Below are 20,271 nucleotides of genomic sequence, written 5' to 3'. Positions count from 1 at the left end.
CTGGCTAATTCTATGGTTTTTACTCCACTGCAGGCAACACAGAACATTCAGGTGTCCGCTACTCCACCCCAGTCATTTACTGCCCCCACAGCTGCCTCCCCATCGCCTCCTCCAGCCTCCACCACTCCACCTCAAGCTGCAGCGGCAGATACCCTCCCCCCTGAGTTCTTCACCAGTGTAGTCCAAGGCGTTCTGTCCTCCATGCTAGGATCCCTGAGTGCAGCAGATCAGAGCGGGACTGAGAGTATTGCAGCCTTCATCCAACGTCTCAGCGGCCCCCACAACATCTTCCAGCCAGATGCTGAGGGACCAGGAGGTAATGGCGGCCTTCCTCTCTCTCTCTTCACTTGAGTATGTTTTCATAGAGTTGTATGAAGCAGTTTTTCCTGCCTTGTTTTTTTTCTCAGGATTCTTCGGGGATCTCTTGTCGCTGATCTGCCATCACTTCTCATTGGTGGATATGGTTATGTTGTTACATGGGCAGTCCCAGCCTCTGCAGAATCTGCAGCCTCAGCTTCGCTCCTTTTTCCTCCAGCAATATCTACATCAGGCAGACCCAACCCCGCAGAACATACAGGTATGGGCCAAGCCAGAGTCTTAGGGCCCTATTCCACGGGACGATTATCGTTCAGATTATCGTTAAATCGTTAAAATCTAAATGATGATCGTTCCGTTGAATATCAGTTACCGATTAACGACCGAACGAGAAATCGTTAATTTTAATAAGACCTGGGCCTATTTTCATTGTCGCTTGTTGCTAAGATGTCATTCGGTCGTTCGCAGTAGTGACGATCGCAATAGCAATGACAAGACGACCGCAAGAACGATCATAAGTAACGATTATTATTCCATGTAAATGGTTGAACGATTTCAGGTTTTTCACAATAGCGGTTGTTTGGATCGTTTATCGTTAACGAATATGCGAACGATAATCGTCCCGTGGAATAGGGCCCTAAGAGGCTTGTCTAAACATATCCAAATACTTAGGGGGAGATTTATCAAAGGGTGTAAAATTTAGACTGGTGCAAACTGCCCACAGCAACCAATCACAGCTCAGCTTTCCGTTCACCAGAGCTGAAGGCTGAGCTGTGATTGGTCGCTGTGGCCAGTTTGCACCAGTCTAAATTTGACACCCTTTGATAAATCTCCCCCTTAGTGTCTACAGCTCCTATAGTGAAATGTGTGTCTCCATGGTTACAGACTACAAACAAAACCTGTGTAGTCTGATCCCACAGTCATGTGTTACCTTCTTCTACTATACAAGACTCAATGGAGAACTTGTCCTTTTAAGATCCCATCCGGTAACGTTGCCTTGTCAGACATTGTTGAGCAATCTTTTATTCTTCTTTCAGATGGCATCGCGAAATCTTATTAATGGTCTGGAAGAATATATCCGAGAAAGCTTTGTAAGTGGCTCTCTATACATCTTAGTTATGAAGGAAGAATGGCGTAATAATGAGACAAGACTTATTGCTGAGTTGAATCGCCTTCCCATTTTCTGTATCCATAGGCGACAGCCCCGGTTCGGGAAGACGTGGACATCACAAGAACCAATGTAGAGTTCCTGCAGGAGCAATTTAACAGGATCACCACCCACATTCTGCATTGTGCAGGTATTCACACAGAGCCTCCGCTATGGAGGACGCACACAGGACCCTCATTGCCTCATGTAACCTTTTATTTTATCTTCTAGACTCCACGTTTGGGCAGCGGCTCCTGGAGATGTGCAATCAGTCCCTGTTTGAGTGGCTCGCCCTCAATCTGTACTGTTTGAGAGGAGATCAGAACGCCCTCACGTCCGTCATCAATGAGAGGATTGTAAGCTGCACATTCCTTCAATTCCTGCGCTTGCCTTTTTTTTTTTATTGGGCTCCCAGCTATTTTAATCCCTGTTGAAACTTAAGTATGAGGAGACGCTAGCTGCTACTCGCTCACTTGTTGATGTCACCAGACTATAAATTTGGGTTATGGTCATTGATTGCTATTTAGGTTTCATACACTTAAGGCATAGAATCATTCAAGCATGCCTGCACATTGAGAGAGGAAGAGGAGGAGTTTCTTGGTGACAAACTAGCTACATGGGAGTCACTATGGCTGATAATAGTAATGCCAGGCAGTGTTAATGGGGGAAATTAAAATGGGAAGATGAGTAGAGATGAGCAAATTTACAGTAATCTCGACAATCTGCTCATCAGCCAGCTGCCTTTTAACTTACTGCCGCTCTGGGCCTGGGCAAAAGCTGGATCCAGTACTGGGTAACTGGGAGAAGTTTCCCAGGACTGGATCCAGTTTTTCCAGGCACCCGGGGAGGAGCGCAGGGTGAATTAGGAGTCAGACGGCTGATGAGCAGATCGACGAGATTGCAAAGCGATTTGCTCATCTCTATTCCTGAGCACAGATGTCTTTTGGAGTTGGTATTTCCCAGTGTGGCTGACATTTAAGCTTGTTCTCCTGAATTACTGTATGACTTTTCCCCGATGGGACTGGACACATAAGGGATTTCTTCTTCCTTCCCTATTCCCTAATGTGTATTTGTTTTCATCTTCAGAGGCGACTGTCCCTGGACGTGTCTCCTGCATTGGTCTCGTGGGTCACCTCCGTCCTGTCCCTGCGACTTCAGGTACTACTGGGCCAGATGCCTGTGACTGAAGCTGAAGTGCAAAGACACGTGCGCAGAATTGGAGATCCTCCCCCGGTGAGATGGATGCAGGGTACATAGCTAGAAATAATATAGGAAACCTATTACTTTGTGTTTCTTATGTTGTCATCTGCCTGACTCCTCCAGCCTGTATCAGAAGCAGCTTCACAGGAGCAGCCAATGGAGACGTCACCAGCTGATGCTCAGGTAAATGTAAATGCCTGTACATGGACCCCTTTAAAAGGCTTATACACGTAACAATGAATGTTCACAGTACTGTCACTACCCCGGCCCACAGATTTATCCATCGTGTGATGTCATTCCTTGTGTCTCTATCTGTTCAGCAGCAGCCGTGTGCCTCCTCTCCGGCTCCCGCCACCACAGTGGAGGAGGTTCTCTTCCTGCCTGCCCAGAGTTCAGCACCAGCTCTGTGCCCAGACTCGGAGATTCCCCCACAAGAAGAGGCTGGATCTGAGCCTTGGGCTGCAGCGGTGCCTCCTGTGAGTGCCACCTCCACCACACCTCTCACTAGTCTCATTCTTCCCATCACCTTTTTCTATTCTTGATAGTCATTTAGACTGTTTTTAGTGGCTTCTCCCCACCCTACCAGCCTTGTGTGTGGTTTCTCCCTGTTAGGGAGAGATCTGTCACTCAAGACTGTTAGGGTAGGAAGACGCCACCGAGGACCACCTCAATGGCTGGTTGTCCTGTTCCTGGCTTGTTTTATATTGGTGTATCCTATGAAATGCAGCAATGTTTCAGAGTACATCATAAGCCATTGTAGTAAGGGAGCCTGTCCGTGTATCATGCTGTTTATTGTTCAGGCAGCATGAAAGTGATGACCAGTTCCTCTCTGGTCACCATGCTTCAGTCTTACTGTTTGTTCTTTTCTCTATCACAAGGAGTGGGTTCCTGTTATCAGACAAGACATACAGAGCCAAAGGAAGATCAAGCAGCAGCCCCCTCTGAGTGACGCTTACCTGAGCGGGATGCCCGCAAAGCGACGAAAAGTGAGTCCCGGGAGAATACTGCTCTAAGGCCGGGTTTACATATGTCCGGCGGTGCGGCGGCGTTTCCCTCCGGCACAGGAGAAAAGCGCCGGAGGGAAACGCATCATTGAACTGATCCCATTGTTTTCAATGGGATCGTTCAAAATGTGCAGCGGTGAACTAGTGGCCGCCACATCGCCGGACTGTGGGTGCGTTAGGACGCATCTTGCAGCGTCCTGGCGGACCGCCGCTCCGGTGATGCGGCGCCGCACCAATTCAATCGAATATAGCGTCGGATGCCTCGCCGGGCAGGACGCATGCCGTTCGGCTCTGGCATCCGGCGTTCAGGCAAATAGTAGCACAAAATAAACATATCTCTCCCCCTGTGTGCTCTCCCCCTCCCCTATAGTCCCCCCTTGGTCCCCCAGTAGTATATTGCCCCCCCTGTTTCTCCTCCAGTAGTATTTAGCCTCCCCTGTTGCCCCCCCAGTAATATTTAGCTTCCCTGTGTGCTCTCCCCCTCCCATATAGCCCCCCTGTGTGCTCTCCCCTTGTAGTATATAGCCCCCTGTGAGCTCCCCCAATTAGTGTATAGCCCCTGTGCGCTCCCCCGCAAATCCCATTGAAAATGACAGGAAAACATACTTGGAAAAAAAAATGTCAACTGATGAGAGCAACTTGTGACAACTGATGGAAACTGATGGTTTTTAATGAAAAGAAGCATAGAAAAACTGATCACAACTGATGCATTTTTGGCATCAGTTGTGACATCAGTTGTGGTCAGTTTTTAGCCAAAAAACGCAACTGATGCCAACTTATATATGTAAACCCAGCCTATAAGAGCTGTGGAAAACATTATGTACACAGTATGACAGTGTTATTTATATTAGAAAAGTTCAATCTCGGCACTCACCATAATGCCTCATAATTTTTATTGTAGAAAAAAGTCCATCACAAAATACAAAGGCAACAGGACGTTTCAACGTCTCAACGAGGAAGGCTTGACGCCGAAACGTCCTGTTGCTGTGTCTTTTGTGATGGACATTTTTCTACAATAAAAATATGAAAAGCCAAATCACAGAAAGGGGTGTAGGACATCTAAAATATAACTTTTAATTTATCTATGTTAAAAAGAACCCCACATACACAGACCAACAAACCACAAAAAAACACACATATATGTAGCCACTATAATATATACACTGCTACCAACCAGTATACCTTATACAACCTATTGGGTATGCTGTTCAGGTGCTTCGGAAAGTAGGGTTAGTAGCATTGAAAATACTCACGTCAGGGTAGGGACCAACTTGCCCTGTTTTGCCCTATTAGGATGTTAGAGTATGGCACTACCCCTGCTCGCACAGGGTGGAGCGGAGCACTCGCCCTAATAAGGGCGACCCCTACCCTGATCTACCCCTTGGTACACTCCCTATTACACCCTATATTATTAAGCGCAGGTCCCTTACCTCCGACGCGTTTCCTCCGGGTTGCCGGAATCCTCAGGGAGGTGGGGGTGCATGAAGTAGGGGGAGAATTGCTTAAGGGCTTAACGGCTACTGCAGTGGCAGGATGCCGCATTGCACTCCATGTACAACGCACAGAGTGTATCCTATAGCAGTGGCTACAGACAAAGGTGTACTAGAAACACAGCCATAATATTGGATTTGTGTACTGTGCTTAGTTAATAAAAATATGAAGCATTATGGTGAGTGCCGAGATTGAACTCTTATAATACTGCTGGAACTACTGCGAGCACCACCCTTCTAAAAGACTTTCCTACTAGTGTTATTTATATGCACATTATTGTCTATATTCACTGTATCTGAAACAATATTCTCAATGTAATCCCTGGCTGTGTCCATCAAGTGTGGGTGTGTCTTTTAATATGTGTATATTATATGTTTTTATAGACTATGCAGGGTGAAGGTCCCCACCTCTCCCTCTCAGAGGCTGTAAATCGAGCTATGAGATATACAGGAGCTAAACCTGAAACCAGCACAGAGTCTTTGCGGAGGGAGCTGGACAACAGTGAGGTACAAGTGCGATATAGAGAACAGGTAAAAAGCGGGTGATGCCACCTATAGATCGCCTACACCCCTTTTTGCAGCTTTGCATTGTATACCCTCCCATTCTGATCCAATCTAATGTCTTGATGCTTTTCTTTCAGCTTTGTCAAGACATCCAGAAAATCCTTCAAGATAACGAGTCCTACAATCCCCAGAGATTCCCGAACACACAGAGAGCATTTCAGGGAGACCCCTAGACCCCCATACTCCTGAATGTGAGCCTAAAACCCACCCCTCCTCACCATGTGTATTTGGTTTCTATGTCCTGAGCGTACCTAAGATCTATTGTATGGATGTGGCTTCTATGACTGTACTCCAATATATCTTATAGAGACTGATACATTGTCATTGTGTTTCCCAAGTAATGTCACTGTCATGAACCCTGCTGTGCCACAGGAATGATGGCAGCTGGAGCCGGGACCCCCAGAGCTACAACAGGAATTCCATAAGTCTCTCTGTTGCTTGGAAATCATGCCAGCTTATGGAGGGAAGCCTTTCATGAGTCTTCTCGCTAGTCGGTTAAGATAAAGCAAGTCGTAACTGTCTTTTAAATCGGAAGCAAGGCACAGTCTCGCTGCACTTCCCCCGAAGTCCGAAATCTTTAATAAAAGTCTTAGACCAACCGCCCAGATGTGTGATACGCCGCGTCTTGTGCTTTCTCTACTGTAAACTGCTACACGAATAAACCTATACAGCCTAAGCTACTTGGCCAATCACAGTCATCCTGTCACTTGTTGTTTTTTGGGAGTTTGTATCATGTGTGTCCTCTATGAACAATGGGAATTTCAGCAGCATGCAGCCAACTTGGACTCAAGGTTTTAGACTATACCCTGAATGAGGGTGTACAGGGTGAAAAAGTCCTCCCCCTACCAAAATTCCTCTGGGCCTTGCACTCAGCTCACTTGGACAGGTTTCTGCTTTCTCCACTTCAGACCAAAACTCCCAGACCCCCCCCCCCCCTTTGCTCTCTATTGTCAAATTTGCAAATTCCAGTCCATTATTGAAAGATCTCTGTTCCAACAATCTACCAAGGTCTATCCTTCCCTCACTTGGCTTCCCTTATCCCAATATTTTGCCATGGTAAATAAGGAACGGAATAAAACTTCTTTATTTAAGGCATCAAAGCCTTATTGGGGGACACAGACACAGTGGGTGCAGGTGGTGCCACTAGGAGGCGATACTAAGCTCTAGAAAACAAAAGAAGTGCTAGCTCCTCCTACCAGCCTATACCACCCTACAGGCAGTAAGTTAGCCCAGTTTTAGCTTAGTGTCTGTAGGAGGTAGACACTTCTGCATTCTTGCAGATGCTTTTTTGTTTTGGTTTATTTTTTTTCCTCTTTCCCTCCCATTTTAGTGGCAGGCTGAAGGGGTAACCCTGCTGGTCTGTGGTGGAGCTGAAGAAACCCATAGATGACTACGCTGCCCCTCTTCCCTGCTAGGTGAGTCCCTTTTTTGTTTTTTGTTTTTTTCATTCCCTGGGTTCCCCTGCAGCGCTGGGTGTTTGCTTTGCATAGCATCCTCTTTCTCCCTCCACTGGCCAGCGCTTCACTCTCTCTGCTCTTCCCCCACACTACTCTAGTCAGCAGGAGTCCTGCGGCCCTCCCTTCCAGCAGTCCGCTCTCCCCCCGCGATCAGCGCTGACACCCGGCGGCGGCTGCTGCTGCAGCATCAGCCTATGAGCGTGCACTTTAGCCATTCCTAGCGGCCGTCTTCTCCTCTGCCTCCCCCAGCACTCTAGCCCGCGGCTTGTGGCCTGTTCCTGTGAAGGAGCTGCGGCCTGCGCCTGTAGGGAGGAGGGACTTGGTCACGCTTCCCACTGGCGCCGCGTCTCACCAGCGGCTCTCCGGGGATGAGTAGATTAGGAGCCAGGCCCCGGGGGACATAATTAAACAGTCCTCGGTCCTGATACAGGCCGCCCCCCCCTTCCCCCGTGGTTTGCCACTGTTAGACTCGCCTAGAGGACTCCAATATTTGAATAGCCCACCCGCGGCTAACCATCCAGCGTCTTGCGCGCTTTTCTTGCCTATTCCTATAGGGCCCTGGCTTGGCTCCTCCCCCAGTAGCCTCTGTAGGCCCTTACACAGGCTTTAGCACAGCTTCTGCTAACTGGATCAGAACACAGTGCCTCAGCTTCAGCTACAGCCTCCTCCTTCCTGCATCATCCATCCTGTCACATCCATCAGGGGTCCTGACACAGTGGCGGGTAGGTTCTGCCCTACTAATTTTTTTTTCTGCCTTTTTTTTCCTAGGCGACAATTCTGTGCGGTTTTTTTTGCCCGCCATGTCAAAGACCGAAGCGAATCGTCTTGCGCTGTAGCCACTTATTTTGCTTGCTCCTGCTGTAACAAGAAATTTTCCAGCGGTCAGACAGATCCCCTCTGCTCTGCATGCCAGGCATCCACTCAGACTTCCGGTTCCTCTCTGCCTGATGAACCTCCAGCTGCTCTATTGGATGCGGCGGAGCCAGCATGGGCGTGTTCTTTATCCATGGCCGTTGGCGATCTCACCGAAGTTACTCACTGTATGAGAGACCTCAGCCAACTTACCGACCGATCCACCTCTTTTCCCTCTGTTCGTGAAAGGTCTGATAAGCGGACTTGCTACCATTCCCCTCCCAGGCAAACAGATTCTTCAGACTCGCTTGCTTCTCCACAGCGCTCAGATCGCTGTTCTGCCTCTCAGTCTCCTCCCAGGGATCCTGTCTCTGAAGGAGAGGCTCCAGACTCTGCTTCCGATCTGGACCCAGAATATTACTCCTCCCTATTCTCTATGGTGGATGACCTGATTTCGGCAGTGCTCTCCTCGTTGCAGGTCTCTGACCAAAACCCTTCCCCGGGGCAAGACACCTTCTCTTTCCGCCGTCACAAGCGGACTCCACAGGTTTTTCCCTTGCATGAAGAATTTAAGAGACATAGTCTTGAAAGAGTGGAAACAGCCGGACTGGTTCAGCGGCGATAAGCGTTTGGATCTCTTGTATCCTTTTCCTCTGGAATCAGTGGAGAAATGGTCCAAGGCCCCCACGGTTGTTCCGCCTCTCACGTGTCTCTTAAATGACCACCCTACTGACCGCCAACTCGACGTCGTTTGAAACTTGCGCAAAATCTGCCTTTTGAGGCTGCAGGTGCGGCCCTCAGACCTATTCTTGCTTCTGCCTGGGTCAGTAGGGCTACTACGGAATGGGCCAGGCAGCTCCGCCACGGCATCCTCTCCCGTGCCCCCCAGCAGGAACTGGCCGACCTGGCTTCCCAGCTTACTTCTGCATGGAGGCCTCCATGGATGCGGCGTGTTTAGTGCCCCAGGCTTCTGCTTTGTCTGTGACAGTACGCAGATCGGCGTGGCTAAAAGCTTGGTCCACAGATTCTGCCTCCAAACGCTCTCTTTCTGCCCTTCCCTTTCCTGGTTCACGGTTCTTTGGTCCCTCTTTTTACGAACTTATTAAAGGGGTTATCCAGTGCTACAAAAACATGGTCACCATCTTTCAGAGACAACACGACTCTTGTCTCCAGTTCAGGTGCGGTTTGCAATTAAACTCCATTTACTTCAATCGAAACTGAGCGGCAAAACCCTGCCCAAGCTTGAGACAAGAGTGCGGCTGTCTCTGGCCATGTTTTTGTAGCGCTGGATAACCCCTTTAAGGACGCCACAGGGGGCAAAAGCTCACATCTTCCTCAGTCTAGGCCTCGCCGTCAAGGCCCTTTCAGATGCATGTCCAATCGTTTTCACCCCTTTCTCCAGACTGCGGCTTCTCAGGCCCCTCTATGCCCCTCTCAGCATCAGTCTAGAAACAAGCCCGCCTTCAAGCCCGTTCCACATGGTACCCTCCACAGCAGGCCGCCAAGCGAGGCGCCACCCGTAACTTTCGCATGAAGGGCTGCCCCCACTCGCTCAGTCTTGAGTTGGGGGCAGACTCCTCTTCTTCCAGGATGTGTGGCGCAACCACATAACGGTTGCCTGGGTACTGGAGGCTCTCTTCTGGCTATTCCATAGAATTTTTAGCTTATCTGCCAAATTGTTTCTTCCCCTCCACCCTCTCTCGGAATCCTGTCAAGGCGGCAGCACTATTCCATGCGGTGGCCTCCTTACTCCGCCAAGGGGTCATTGTTTCCGTGCCCAGCCATAAACGTTTTCAAATTTTCTTTTTGAACCTTTTCGTTGTTCCCAAAGTACAGCACAGTACGTCCCATCCTCGACCTCAAATGGCTCAATCGTTTGTGCCTCAGACACTTCAGGATGGGGTCTCTCAGGTCCCTCATTGCGTCTTTGGAACAGGGAAAGTTTCTCTCCTCGGCTGACATCAAAGACTCTTATTTACACATACCTATCAACCCCGCCCTTCAGCGGTTTTTGTGCTTTTCCATTCTGAATGTCCATTATCAATTTGTGGCACTGCCCTTGGGCCACGGCACCCAGAGTCTTCACCAAGGTGCTCGCTCCGGTGATGGGCCTTCTCCAATCCACAGGAGTGGCGGTCATTCCTTACCTGGACAACATCTTGGTAAAGGCTCCATCTCGAGAGGACAACTTGGACAATCTCCACATTCTTCTGGATGCGCTCTCCAGCTTCGGGTGGCACATCAACTATCCAAAAAATTCACTCGCCCCTTCTCGGCGGCTTTCCTTTCTAGGGATGGTCCTGGATACATCCGTAGCAAAAGTGTTTTTCCCCCTGGACAAACAAACCACCTTGCAATTGGGAGTCCATCGGCTCCAGTCGCGTCCGTCAGTGACCCTACGAGTGTGTGCGGGTGCTAGGTTCTTTGTTGGCCACTTTCAAGGCAGTCCCATACGGACAATTCCATACTCATCCTCTCCATGCTGCGATTCTGGCCTGCTGGGACTGGTCTCCCGACTCGCTGGAAACGATTCGCCTCTCCTCACAAGTTCGACGCTCCATCTTGGTGGTTGACACCCGCGACCCTTCGGTTGGGACGTTCCTTCCTCGCTCTCCGCTGGCTTGTCCTCACTATGGATGTGAGCCTCCGAAGGTGGGGAGGACCTTTCTTAACCACACTGCACAGGGTATATGGTCATGGAATGAATCCCTCCTCCCTATCAACATACTGGAGTTGAGGGCTATCTGGAGATGTCTCCTCCACTGGACTCTGCAGCTGTCCAGCAGTCCAGTCCGAGTGCAGACTGACAATGCTACGGCGGTGGCATACCCAAACCACCAGAGCGGCACACGCGGCCAGCCGGTCATGGGAGAAGCAGCCCGGATCCTGGCTTGGGCGGAAGCACATGCCTCGAGACTGTTGGCAGTACATGTGCCTGGAGTGGAAAATTAGGTCACCAACTTTCTAAGTCGCGAGCACCTCGACCCAGGAGAATGGTGTCTGCACCAGGAGGTGTTCAATCAACTGTGCGATCACTAAGGATACCCAGACGTCGACCTGATGGCGTTCAGGCTGAACAGGAAGACAGAGTGCTTCATATCTCGAGTGCAAGATCTCACAGCCTACACGGTGGACACCCTTGTGACACTAATTCTAATTCTACCTCGTCTACTGAAGCGGATCAAGGCGGAGGGCATACAGACGCTTCTAGTGGCCCCAGACTGGCCGCGCCTGGCGTGGTACGCCGACCTCATCCATCTCTTGGCCCCACGCTCCTTGGCGTCTCCTGATCAGAAGCGACCTTCTCTGTCAGGATCTCGTTTGCCACCTGAATCTAAAGCTATTATATTTAACTGCATGGCTGTTGAGGCTCTTCGCCTGGTGCGAGTCCAAGAACTTCCATCCCATGCGCTTTGCCTTCTCCAGGATTCTCGCCAAGTCTCTGTGCTATCAGTCCTCTTACACCGGACTCTGGCTTCTAACAGAGATGTTAGGACTTTTCTTCAGCGCCCCCCTTATAGGATTCCCGTGCCACCTTGGGATCTTAACCTGGTCCTTAAGGGTCTTCAGTCGGCCCCATTCGAACCGCTTCTAGAGGTTCCCTTGCGCCTCATGACCTGGAAGGTTGTCCTTCTGGTCGCCGTTACCTCGCTACTCGTTTCCGAGTTGGCGGTCCTGTCCTGTCGTTCCCCCTTTCTTATCCCCCACCAGGAAAAAGTTGTTATTCGTCCGGTTCCTTCCTTCCTCCCCAGTCGTCTCCTTCCACCTGAATGAGGATATTGTCTTACCTTCATTCTGCCCCGCGCCTGTTCATCTGAAAGAACAGGCTCTCTACACACTGGATCTTGTCCGTGAACTCCGGAGCTACTTGCGCCTCAACTCTTCATTTCGTTGTTCGGATGCCCTTTTGGTTATCCCAGATGGTCCGCACAAGGAGCTGGTGGCCTCTAGGGCGATGAATGCTCGCTGGATCCGATTGGCGAGGCGTACCAGGCCAAGGGTAAGGCACCTTCATTCCGGGGTACTGTGCATTCCACTCGTGGTGCTTCCTGGGCTGTGGGGCAGGGAGCTTTAGCCCTGCAGGCTTGTAAGGTGGCCTTTTGGTCCTCCTTGCACACCTTCACAAGGTGCATGTGTTTGCATCCGCGGACGCCGCTGTGGGTCACCGGGTTCTGCAGACTGGGGTGATCTAACTGACTGCTAATGCCTTTTTTTGTTCTTGGCCGTTCCCACCCTTGGGGACTGCTTTAGGAAGTCACACTGTGTCTGTGCCCCCCAATGAAACGAGAGAGAAAAGGGGATTTTATGAGTACTCACCGTAAAATCCTTTTCTCGTTAATGTGTCACGAAGCAAAAAGACAGTTGCACTTTTCTTGTTAATGTTCATTGGGGGACACAGCATCCACCCATGGTCGTTGCAGAGCTTTACCCTCATTTTGTGTTCGGGATGTTTTTGCTTCTTGTTGATGTTTATTTTCTATCTTGATTATGGTTCTATTGTTGTGCCGTGCAGTTTCTCCTACTGCTCTCCTACTAACTGAGCTAGCTTACTGCCTGTAGGATGGTATAGGCTGGTAGGAGGAGCTAGCACTTCTTTTGTTTTTTAGAGCTTAGTGTCGCCTCCTAGTGTATCCATGGTGATGTCACGACCCGGCTCCCAGAGCTGTGCGGGCTGTGGCTGCTGGATAGTATGATGCCAGAGGGATGCTCAGCGCCCCTCCAGTGCCCTGTGTTCCCCTGATCATCATCCTCCTCTCCAGCAGCCCACACAGCTCTGGGAGTCGGGTCGTGACATCACCATTTTATCCAGGAAGTGAAGCCTTGATGCAGTAATAAGTGCAAGGAAAAAGCACTTTATGTGCTTTTCCTGTAATAATTGTGTATATTTGTATAACTTTTGGGGGCAATACAATACTTTAATAATAAGTTTCACCGGACTTCTTTTAAATGGCCGCTCACATCCACCTCCACTTTTCACCTTTATTTACTGCTCAGGGAGTTTCATATCGCAAAATGTTGATAATGCTATGCACAATAGGTTTATTACATATAATATATTATATATTCCCCTTTCTCATGTGTGAGATACTGTATTCTACTTATAATATGACATGTTTACTGTTGTATTTGCATAAACTAATATGTACTTTATTCCACTGTATACACTGTCATTGTACTTATAACTTTATTTCACTTGGATACTCTACCATGATATCTTTGTTCTTAATGTATTTCTTTCTGAAAATTACAATAAATTATAGAGGGGAAGAAAACTATATTGAAACAGGGAGAAAGCGGACTTAATAAATCATATCTCAATCATTTTTTTTTTTTTTTTGTCCCTGCTTACACTGGTACAGGATGTTTTATCCATGAGAATTTATGTTGTGTTAAAATGAACATGCCAATTGTTGAGCTAAAGTGCAGAGAGAAGTTTTGGAAAGGAGAGTAGAGGGTCCTTTTTCTTTACCTCTCTTCCAAAATTTCATGGTTTTTCCTTTGGGGCTAGTGCCTAAGAAGCAGTCTCATGCTTATAAGCTTTTACATCATCTATCCTATCCAAGAGGTGGTTTATTCAATGATTGTGTGGATAAAGCATTAGTTTCTGTCAACTATAGCTCCTTTGAGTTGGGTTGGAGCTGTGTCCCCCAATTAACTTGGACAAGAAAAGGATTTACGGTGAATACTCACAAAATCCTATTTTCTTGCTGGTATCAATGGGGGACAGAGACACAGTGGGACGTCCTAAAGCAGTCCCCAGGGATGGGAACAAATAGACATAGCACAACCACCTGACTAAAATACTGCAACCAGCAGAAAATGGTGATCAGGAAGCCAATAGGCTGCACTTACGACCAGAGTAAGGGGCGTACAGATGCGGAAGTGGTTGGAGGTACCCTAACAGTAGAGATATAACTATAATGCATTGTCCATGAGGTCCCCGGGACTGGGGTGAGGAATGTTGAGATCTAGCTGTCTGGGATGTGCCAAGCTGGACAGATGGCTGTCCTGATTAAAGGGGTTGTCCAGTGTGGGGGCACTTTTTTGGGGGGACCGGGGAGGAGGTGGCTGAAATAAAAGACGTTCACTCACCTCCCCGGTTCCAGCGGCGGCTCACTCATCGCGGCGCTCCGGTCCCCGGCCGCTTCCGGGTGTCTGACGCCGCCCGAGACGCTACGTCTCAGGGCCGCTCAGCCACTCAGTGAAGGAGGCGGGATCTGAGCGGACTTCACACGGATCCCGCCTCCTTCACTGAGTGGCTGAGCGGCCCTGAGACGTAGCGTCTCGAGCGGCGTCAGACACCCGGAAGCGGCCGGGGACCGGAGCGCCGCGATGAGTGAGCCGCCGCTGGAACCGGGGAGGTGAGTGGACGTCTTTTATTTCAGCCACCTCCTCCCCGGTCCCCCCAAAAAAGTGCCCCCACACTGGACAACCCCTTTAAGGACTAATAGCTTTGAAAGCACTGCTACCAGACAAAGAAGGCATGACTACAGTCAGATGATAGAGAACATTCCCTGGGATGAGAAGGATTCAAATGGATGAAGGACGGGAATCAGATGAGAACAGTAGGAAAAAACTACCACCACTGAAGAAAGGAGACAAGCCACCAAGTGGGACCAAGAGTGGCATGAGAGCCTGGGATGAATACTGGGCTGGCCTACATGACAACATCCTGATGGAGGCCTTCCAATGTCATGTTATGGTTTGGGAAGGCCAAAACATATATGGATCAGGTATAAGAGACCTGACCCACAGAGGGTGCCCTTGTAGACCAAGTATTTCCGGAGCTGGGAAGAAACGCACAAGGAGCAGCCGTATTGAGATGCAAGGCCTGACATTGTCTGCAGTAGGAGAGACAAGCAACAACCACCCCTACTTATTCTGTCAGAATTGAAAAACCTGAAGGAGTTCAACTGCAGATGCTTACTTCAAAATGGACTGTGTGACCTCTAGCAGAGCAGGACCAAATAGGGGCTGACATTTGTGTCAGGAAAGGCAAAGCTAAAATAAAGCTATGGCTCCAGACAACAGTGCCCCAGTACTCCAAGAGAGGCAACTACTGTGCAAAGAGAAGTGGGTCGAAGTGGGTGAGATCCCAGCGGAAACACCACTGATGTCTGTGGCAACATAGGCAAGAGAGACCAAACAAACAGGAAAGGAAGAATGTCTATCTGAAGGTATCACACCAGGAAACAACAGAGCAAGTCTGGGGACTCGACTCGAAGTAGAGTCAAAACAAGGGTGTCTGCCATGAGTGTGCATTGGACACACATAGATTAAGAATGGGGTGATCAGATCACTGCAAGCTGGCTGAGACTCATTGCATTGAGAGTGAACCTTCCAACACTGTACAGCTCAATTTGTTTGGGGCGGGGGGGAACCTTAGGATAGATGGCATCCAGAGGGACATGCCAATAAGGCCTAAGAATCAAAGCAGCTCTGGTGCTGTGGAAGAACTTGCAGACGTCTCCAACTTGAGTCTGAACCGATTGTGCAGCAGACAGTAGGACTGTCCACAAAGAGAAGGCTGAAAAAGGCAAAGCCCAGTCCCTGTCAAGGTCCGATGTGACCTATGGTGCACCTGAACACACCAATGACTCGGCACAGAAAGGGGAAAAATAGGCAGGCTGTATGGCATAGTGGATAATTGTAGAACCCCAGAGATCCATAATAAGAGGTAGACCTGAACCACAGCAGGGAGACTGTATTTGCGAGTACACTACCTGTAATTAAGGAGGGAATCTACATTACACCTCAGATTACTTTGTGGTGTCCCACCACTGGTGTTGCTATTGGTTACACCCTTCACAAAAGCCTGTACTTTTTATAAGCAAGTGGTGACGTAGTAGTAAAGTTTCGCCACAAGATGTCGCTATTGTAAGTATATGTACTTAGTTGCTGCACAGCTGAAGTGTGGGAAAAGGTTATTGCTTGCTTATATGTCACATGGATCTGTAGACCAATGAGAGCATCTTCTTCTATCCTATCATCTCTTTCTTTAGTTCTTCTTTATGCAATCTTTACCCATTCACAGCGCACCTTACCGGGGCTGTAGGTAGAAAGTCACGTGGGTAGAGGAAGTGTAGTGGTTCTTTGATGTTGGACTTTGTAGAGGAAGAACGCAAGCTAGAAAAGCTCCCTACACTGGTTCATTTGGGCCATGGCCCTCTTCCAGGTCCCCAACCCTAGTATGCAGTCTGAGTCAAGTTCCTGTACAGTGAGGAAGCAAGACAGGACCAACCAGCAGTTTCTCTTCAAGTAGCTTAACTCAGCACTATGCAGTGTTAAACCCTTCACAGTAGAGGACAAGTCAGAAATCATCTTGAACCAACCCTGTGGACTAGGAGAGTCACACTTAAACTAAAAGCAGGAGTGCCACCATACCTGTGTGCCCAACCGGCACTGGTGTCACAACATAACATCACTGGGCCCGGCTGTATCTCAGCCAACCACCACAGAAGTGGCGTCACGCTTCACCATCTGGCAAGTGACCGGCTGTACCTCTGCCATAGCACCGCGGGGGCATGCCACAACTTCACCCTTGGAAGGGTGTGTTGAGGTTAATGGTGTGGCCAAAGAAAATGGAGGGCACAGGAGGGAACCACAGTGTAGCCCCTTTACCCTGTCTAGAGGTGGCTGCTGATGCAAACATAGCAGGCACTAGTAAAAGAACGGGTATATCTCTGCAAACAAAGCACTCCGCCTAAAGGAGGAGGGAAGTGACTGCCGGCATAGCCATAGTAGACTGGAAGTCGAAACACCATACCATACTCTAATACCATACCTTTGCCTACAGATGGGAGATGACCACTAACATAGCGATAAAAGGTGCGGTGTATCCCACAATTACTCCACCTGTTATGTGGATAATGTGACTTTTGAGATATCAGTAGGTGGCGCTACAGGCAGAAAGGGTAAAACTGTAGCCAAAATACTTCAACTCTGAAGAGGGGTAATATGAATTGATGTGGCGATATGTGCTATCACCTTAAAAAACACAAAGGTACCACTGTAGCACAAGTACCTTACCTGTGAAAGGGATCAACATGACTGCTTTTGTGGGACCGTCAGTGCCAAATGAGAGGCAAAATGATAATGCTGTAGCAAGACTGCTTCACATGTGGAAACATAACTGTTCCCCTAGAAAAGAAGCTGATGTAGCCCAAGGGATGTCATAACAGTCAGAATGGTGCCACCATAGTATGATTACATCACCTATGGAAGGAAGTAGCATGAGTGCAGATGTAGCAAGGCAGGATGGCATCACTGCGGTGCAATTACATCACCTGTGTAAGGGAGAGATATGACTGCTAATGAAGCGATAGTCTTTGCCATGTAATAGGCAGGATTTAGTGGGTCGTGCTGCACGTGTTGTTGGAGAGCAGGGGGCTCACCAGGAGGAGGGAAGGGAAAAGAGGCGGAAGATAATCTTTCTTTGTAATAGGGTCCTTACTGTGTGTACGTTGCATGTCCAAGACATGTCTCTGTCCACCCACACAAGCTCAGCCAACACTGACAATACTTACTGGGTTACACATCTTACTGAACGCCCCTCCTATTTCCCAATATTCAGGGTTATCAATACTGCGAACCTCAACTGGAACAGCCACAGGCTGCTACCATATGGGAACCATACTGTTGTAGTAAAACCACAAGTGCATGACTTCTGGCCATATACTGGGAGAAAATACTCTTTATTTTTCAGAAAAAAAGGGCAAAATAAAGTAAGTTGCTTGAGGTTTGGGGGTAAAAAAAAAAAGAAAAAAAAAAAAAGGACATAATTTTCTTTCTGTAACATAGACGGGGAATAATTGAATATAGGAATCCATATGTAGCCAACATTTGTTAGCTGCTCGATTGTCCCCTCTTTAGCTAGGGACGGGGAAGTACACTGTCATTTCATATAGTGGGCGGTGTTCATAAATAGGAGAGGCGGTCAAGGATTGCGAGATGCTGTGCTTCCGTCACTGTGGGAATTTCTTCTATTTTGGGAATCACCATCTCGAGTCTGTGGTCTGTCCCAGGATCTTGGAGTCCAGCGTGAGGTGTCAGGTACAACCCCCTGTGAAAACACACATGAAACCCTTGTAAGCGGCGTTGTGTACTATCGCGCATTGGACCTTTGGATCTAAATTCTTAAAAGCTGGAGAATCCTTAAAAAGGGGTTGTCCAGGATTTTTCAATAAACTAGCATTTCACTGACTTCTGTGGGTTCTGTATATTCTACATACACTTCTATTTTTTTTTTCTTATTTAGAACCCTTATTGTGTTCTCAGGCTCAGTCACACGCACAATTTGTGCAAACAGCCCAATAATACCCCCAACATGGCCTCTCCGCTGTTTCACCCTCTGTTCAGTGTAACCTAATCCAAGTATGGTGTACAAGGAATAAATGAAGATGTCTGAAATGGGAATGTGGTCATTTTTGACAGATGCATTCTGGGTTGAGCTGTGTATAGGAACCGCCCTTCCATTAGCCAACTCCATATATCACATTTCAATGGGCCTAATATGTAGATCATCACTTGCCCTGTAAACTGGACTGTTCTAACCCAGCATAACCTCTTTAACTGGATATCGGGAAGAGACAACAGGGTAGAGAGGACAAAAAGGAAACATTAGTGACGTACCTGCTGATAAACCTCAAAGCGCTGGGGTCTGGCAGCTCCGTAACTTGAATGTGAAGGTTTTGCCCTTGACAGAACAATATGAGATATGGTAAAAGAACAAAGAGCCATGCCATTCATCTACCAGCTTTCTGTACACTTACCTTCTTCCTGACACTGGGATAGACGCTTCAGCTCCACTTCTCTGATTCTCGGGCTGCTTCATGTCAGCAGAAAGTGCAGGACACTGGAAACACAAAGTAGGACGCTTTAGTTCTTGGTAATCCGCCACCGCCTGAAGCAAAGAAGATCTAATCCCTGGGGATTGGCCAAAGGAAGCCACAGAGGCCACTCATTTCCTCCATGGGAATGCTCTCGCATTATATAGGCAGCCATGTAAAATACAAGGCCATGCTAAGTTTTACTGGACAGGGAGCTCTCCTTGCTCCGACTAACACAGAAAAATCCAATAGCAGTTTCCTTTTTACCAAAAGTCCTCACCTCATTTCTGACATTGTGCGAAAGTGTTCGGCCCGCGGCAGAGAGCTGGTGAAGCGGCTGCAGTGCTTGACCTACTGGGACAAGTGACGGCTGTGGAGCTGCAGATGACAGGGATCCAAATCCCATAACTGGGAGCTGGGGATCCACCATCGAAAGAAGAACCTGACAATGAAAAAGTGTCCACGGTTCAGGTCATGTCCACTAACATTTTTTTATTGTTCCAATCCATCTAATACATGTATGCAACTAACAGTTTCCTACCATTTTGTGCCTAGAGCTCGGTGTCCTTGTGTGTAGTCTGATCCTGCAGTCATACTCCTACCTGTCCCCCCTTATATTTATTAGGAGATGGTGACAGATGAAGCATGGATGCAGGATCTGAATACTCAGTGATGCATAGGTGCTGTCAATTCATTGGCTTCTCCTCACACCTACAATACCGTGCGTAGTTCTGGCCTATAGAACATAGCAAGGCCTTCAGAGTGTACTCACCTGCTGGGCAGGAGCCGGTGTGAGGTATCCGCTCTGTCCAGCATGATGAAGAGTGGTGGAGTAGTAATCAGATGCAGACGCCATATCCTGTCTGACCTGAGGGCAACATATAATGCTAAAGGTTTCTGACAATATAACAATATAGGACACAATAAACCTGACAGATGTTTTGATCTGTTCAGAATATGAAACCTTGAGATAAAATAGAGATAGCAGGGTGGTGGTGTTTTTGCAAGAAAATAGTTGTTCATTTTCTATAAGTCCTTTGATATATTGACTTCAATGAGTGCTGGGGGAAGGGCAGTCCAGCATACTCTACAAAACAGGCATGTACATGATGCCTAGGGATAAACTAAGGTGGTATATTGCACATTCACCATGCTGTGTAAGACAGGACTGTACATGATGCCTAGGGATAAACTAGGAAAAAGTCCACCATGCTGTACTTGATGCCTGGGGATGAACTAAGAAGTTATACTGCATATCCATCATGCTGAGTAAAAAATGACTGTACATGTTACCTAGGGATAAACTAAGAAGGTATACTGCATATCCACCACGCTGTATAAAATAGGAGAGTACTTGACGCCTTAAACCACTGATGGGGAACCTTCGGCCCTCCAGCTGTTGCAAAACTACAA

The 20,271-nt window shown here is 48.3% G+C and overlaps 2 protein-coding genes across 10 annotated transcripts in view; one reads left to right on the top strand and one right to left on the bottom strand.

Annotated features, from left to right (window-relative positions):
• BAG6 (BAG cochaperone 6) overlaps window positions 1-6,414 on the top strand; it is a 31,509-nt gene extending 25,095 nt beyond the window's left edge. For 4 of the 9 annotated variants that reach the window (XM_069943910.1, XM_069943904.1, XM_069943909.1 and 1 more), the window contains 11 exons: window positions 34-316; window positions 408-577; window positions 1,353-1,406; window positions 1,511-1,613; window positions 1,694-1,818; window positions 2,549-2,695; window positions 2,786-2,845; window positions 2,983-3,138; window positions 3,541-3,648; window positions 5,541-5,687; window positions 5,798-6,414. In XM_069943910.1, coding sequence (XP_069800011.1) covers window positions 34-316; window positions 408-577; window positions 1,353-1,406; window positions 1,511-1,613; window positions 1,694-1,818; window positions 2,549-2,695; window positions 2,786-2,845; window positions 2,983-3,138; window positions 3,541-3,648; window positions 5,541-5,687; window positions 5,798-5,893 — 1,449 coding nt within the window. In that variant the 3' untranslated portion in view covers window positions 5,894-6,414. The remainder of the gene's footprint in view (window positions 1-33; window positions 317-407; window positions 578-1,352; window positions 1,407-1,510; window positions 1,614-1,693; window positions 1,819-2,548; window positions 2,696-2,785; window positions 2,846-2,982; window positions 3,139-3,540; window positions 3,649-5,540; window positions 5,688-5,797) is intronic. The other 5 variants (XM_069943911.1, XM_069943907.1, XM_069943905.1 and 2 more) reach the window with 3 other exon arrangements.
• Window positions 6,415-17,705: 11,291 nt separating this feature from the next.
• PRRC2A (proline rich coiled-coil 2A) overlaps window positions 17,706-20,271 on the bottom strand; it is a 38,119-nt gene continuing 35,553 nt past the window's right edge. The window contains exons 28-32 of the mRNA XM_069943900.1: window positions 19,631-19,726; window positions 19,139-19,300; window positions 18,802-18,884; window positions 18,662-18,725; window positions 17,706-18,092 (exon numbers count right to left, since the gene is read on the bottom strand). Coding sequence (XP_069800001.1) covers window positions 17,967-18,092; window positions 18,662-18,725; window positions 18,802-18,884; window positions 19,139-19,300; window positions 19,631-19,726 — 531 coding nt within the window. The 3' untranslated portion in view covers window positions 17,706-17,966. The remainder of the gene's footprint in view (window positions 18,093-18,661; window positions 18,726-18,801; window positions 18,885-19,138; window positions 19,301-19,630; window positions 19,727-20,271) is intronic.

Source organism: Dendropsophus ebraccatus, chromosome 10, assembly GCF_027789765.1.
Source record: "Dendropsophus ebraccatus isolate aDenEbr1 chromosome 10, aDenEbr1.pat, whole genome shotgun sequence".
In the NCBI taxonomy this organism is placed as follows: Eukaryota; Metazoa; Chordata; class Amphibia; order Anura; family Hylidae; genus Dendropsophus; species Dendropsophus ebraccatus.
The sequence above is the reverse complement of the archived record's forward strand: the minus strand, read 5'-3'. Positions and strand labels throughout refer to the sequence as shown.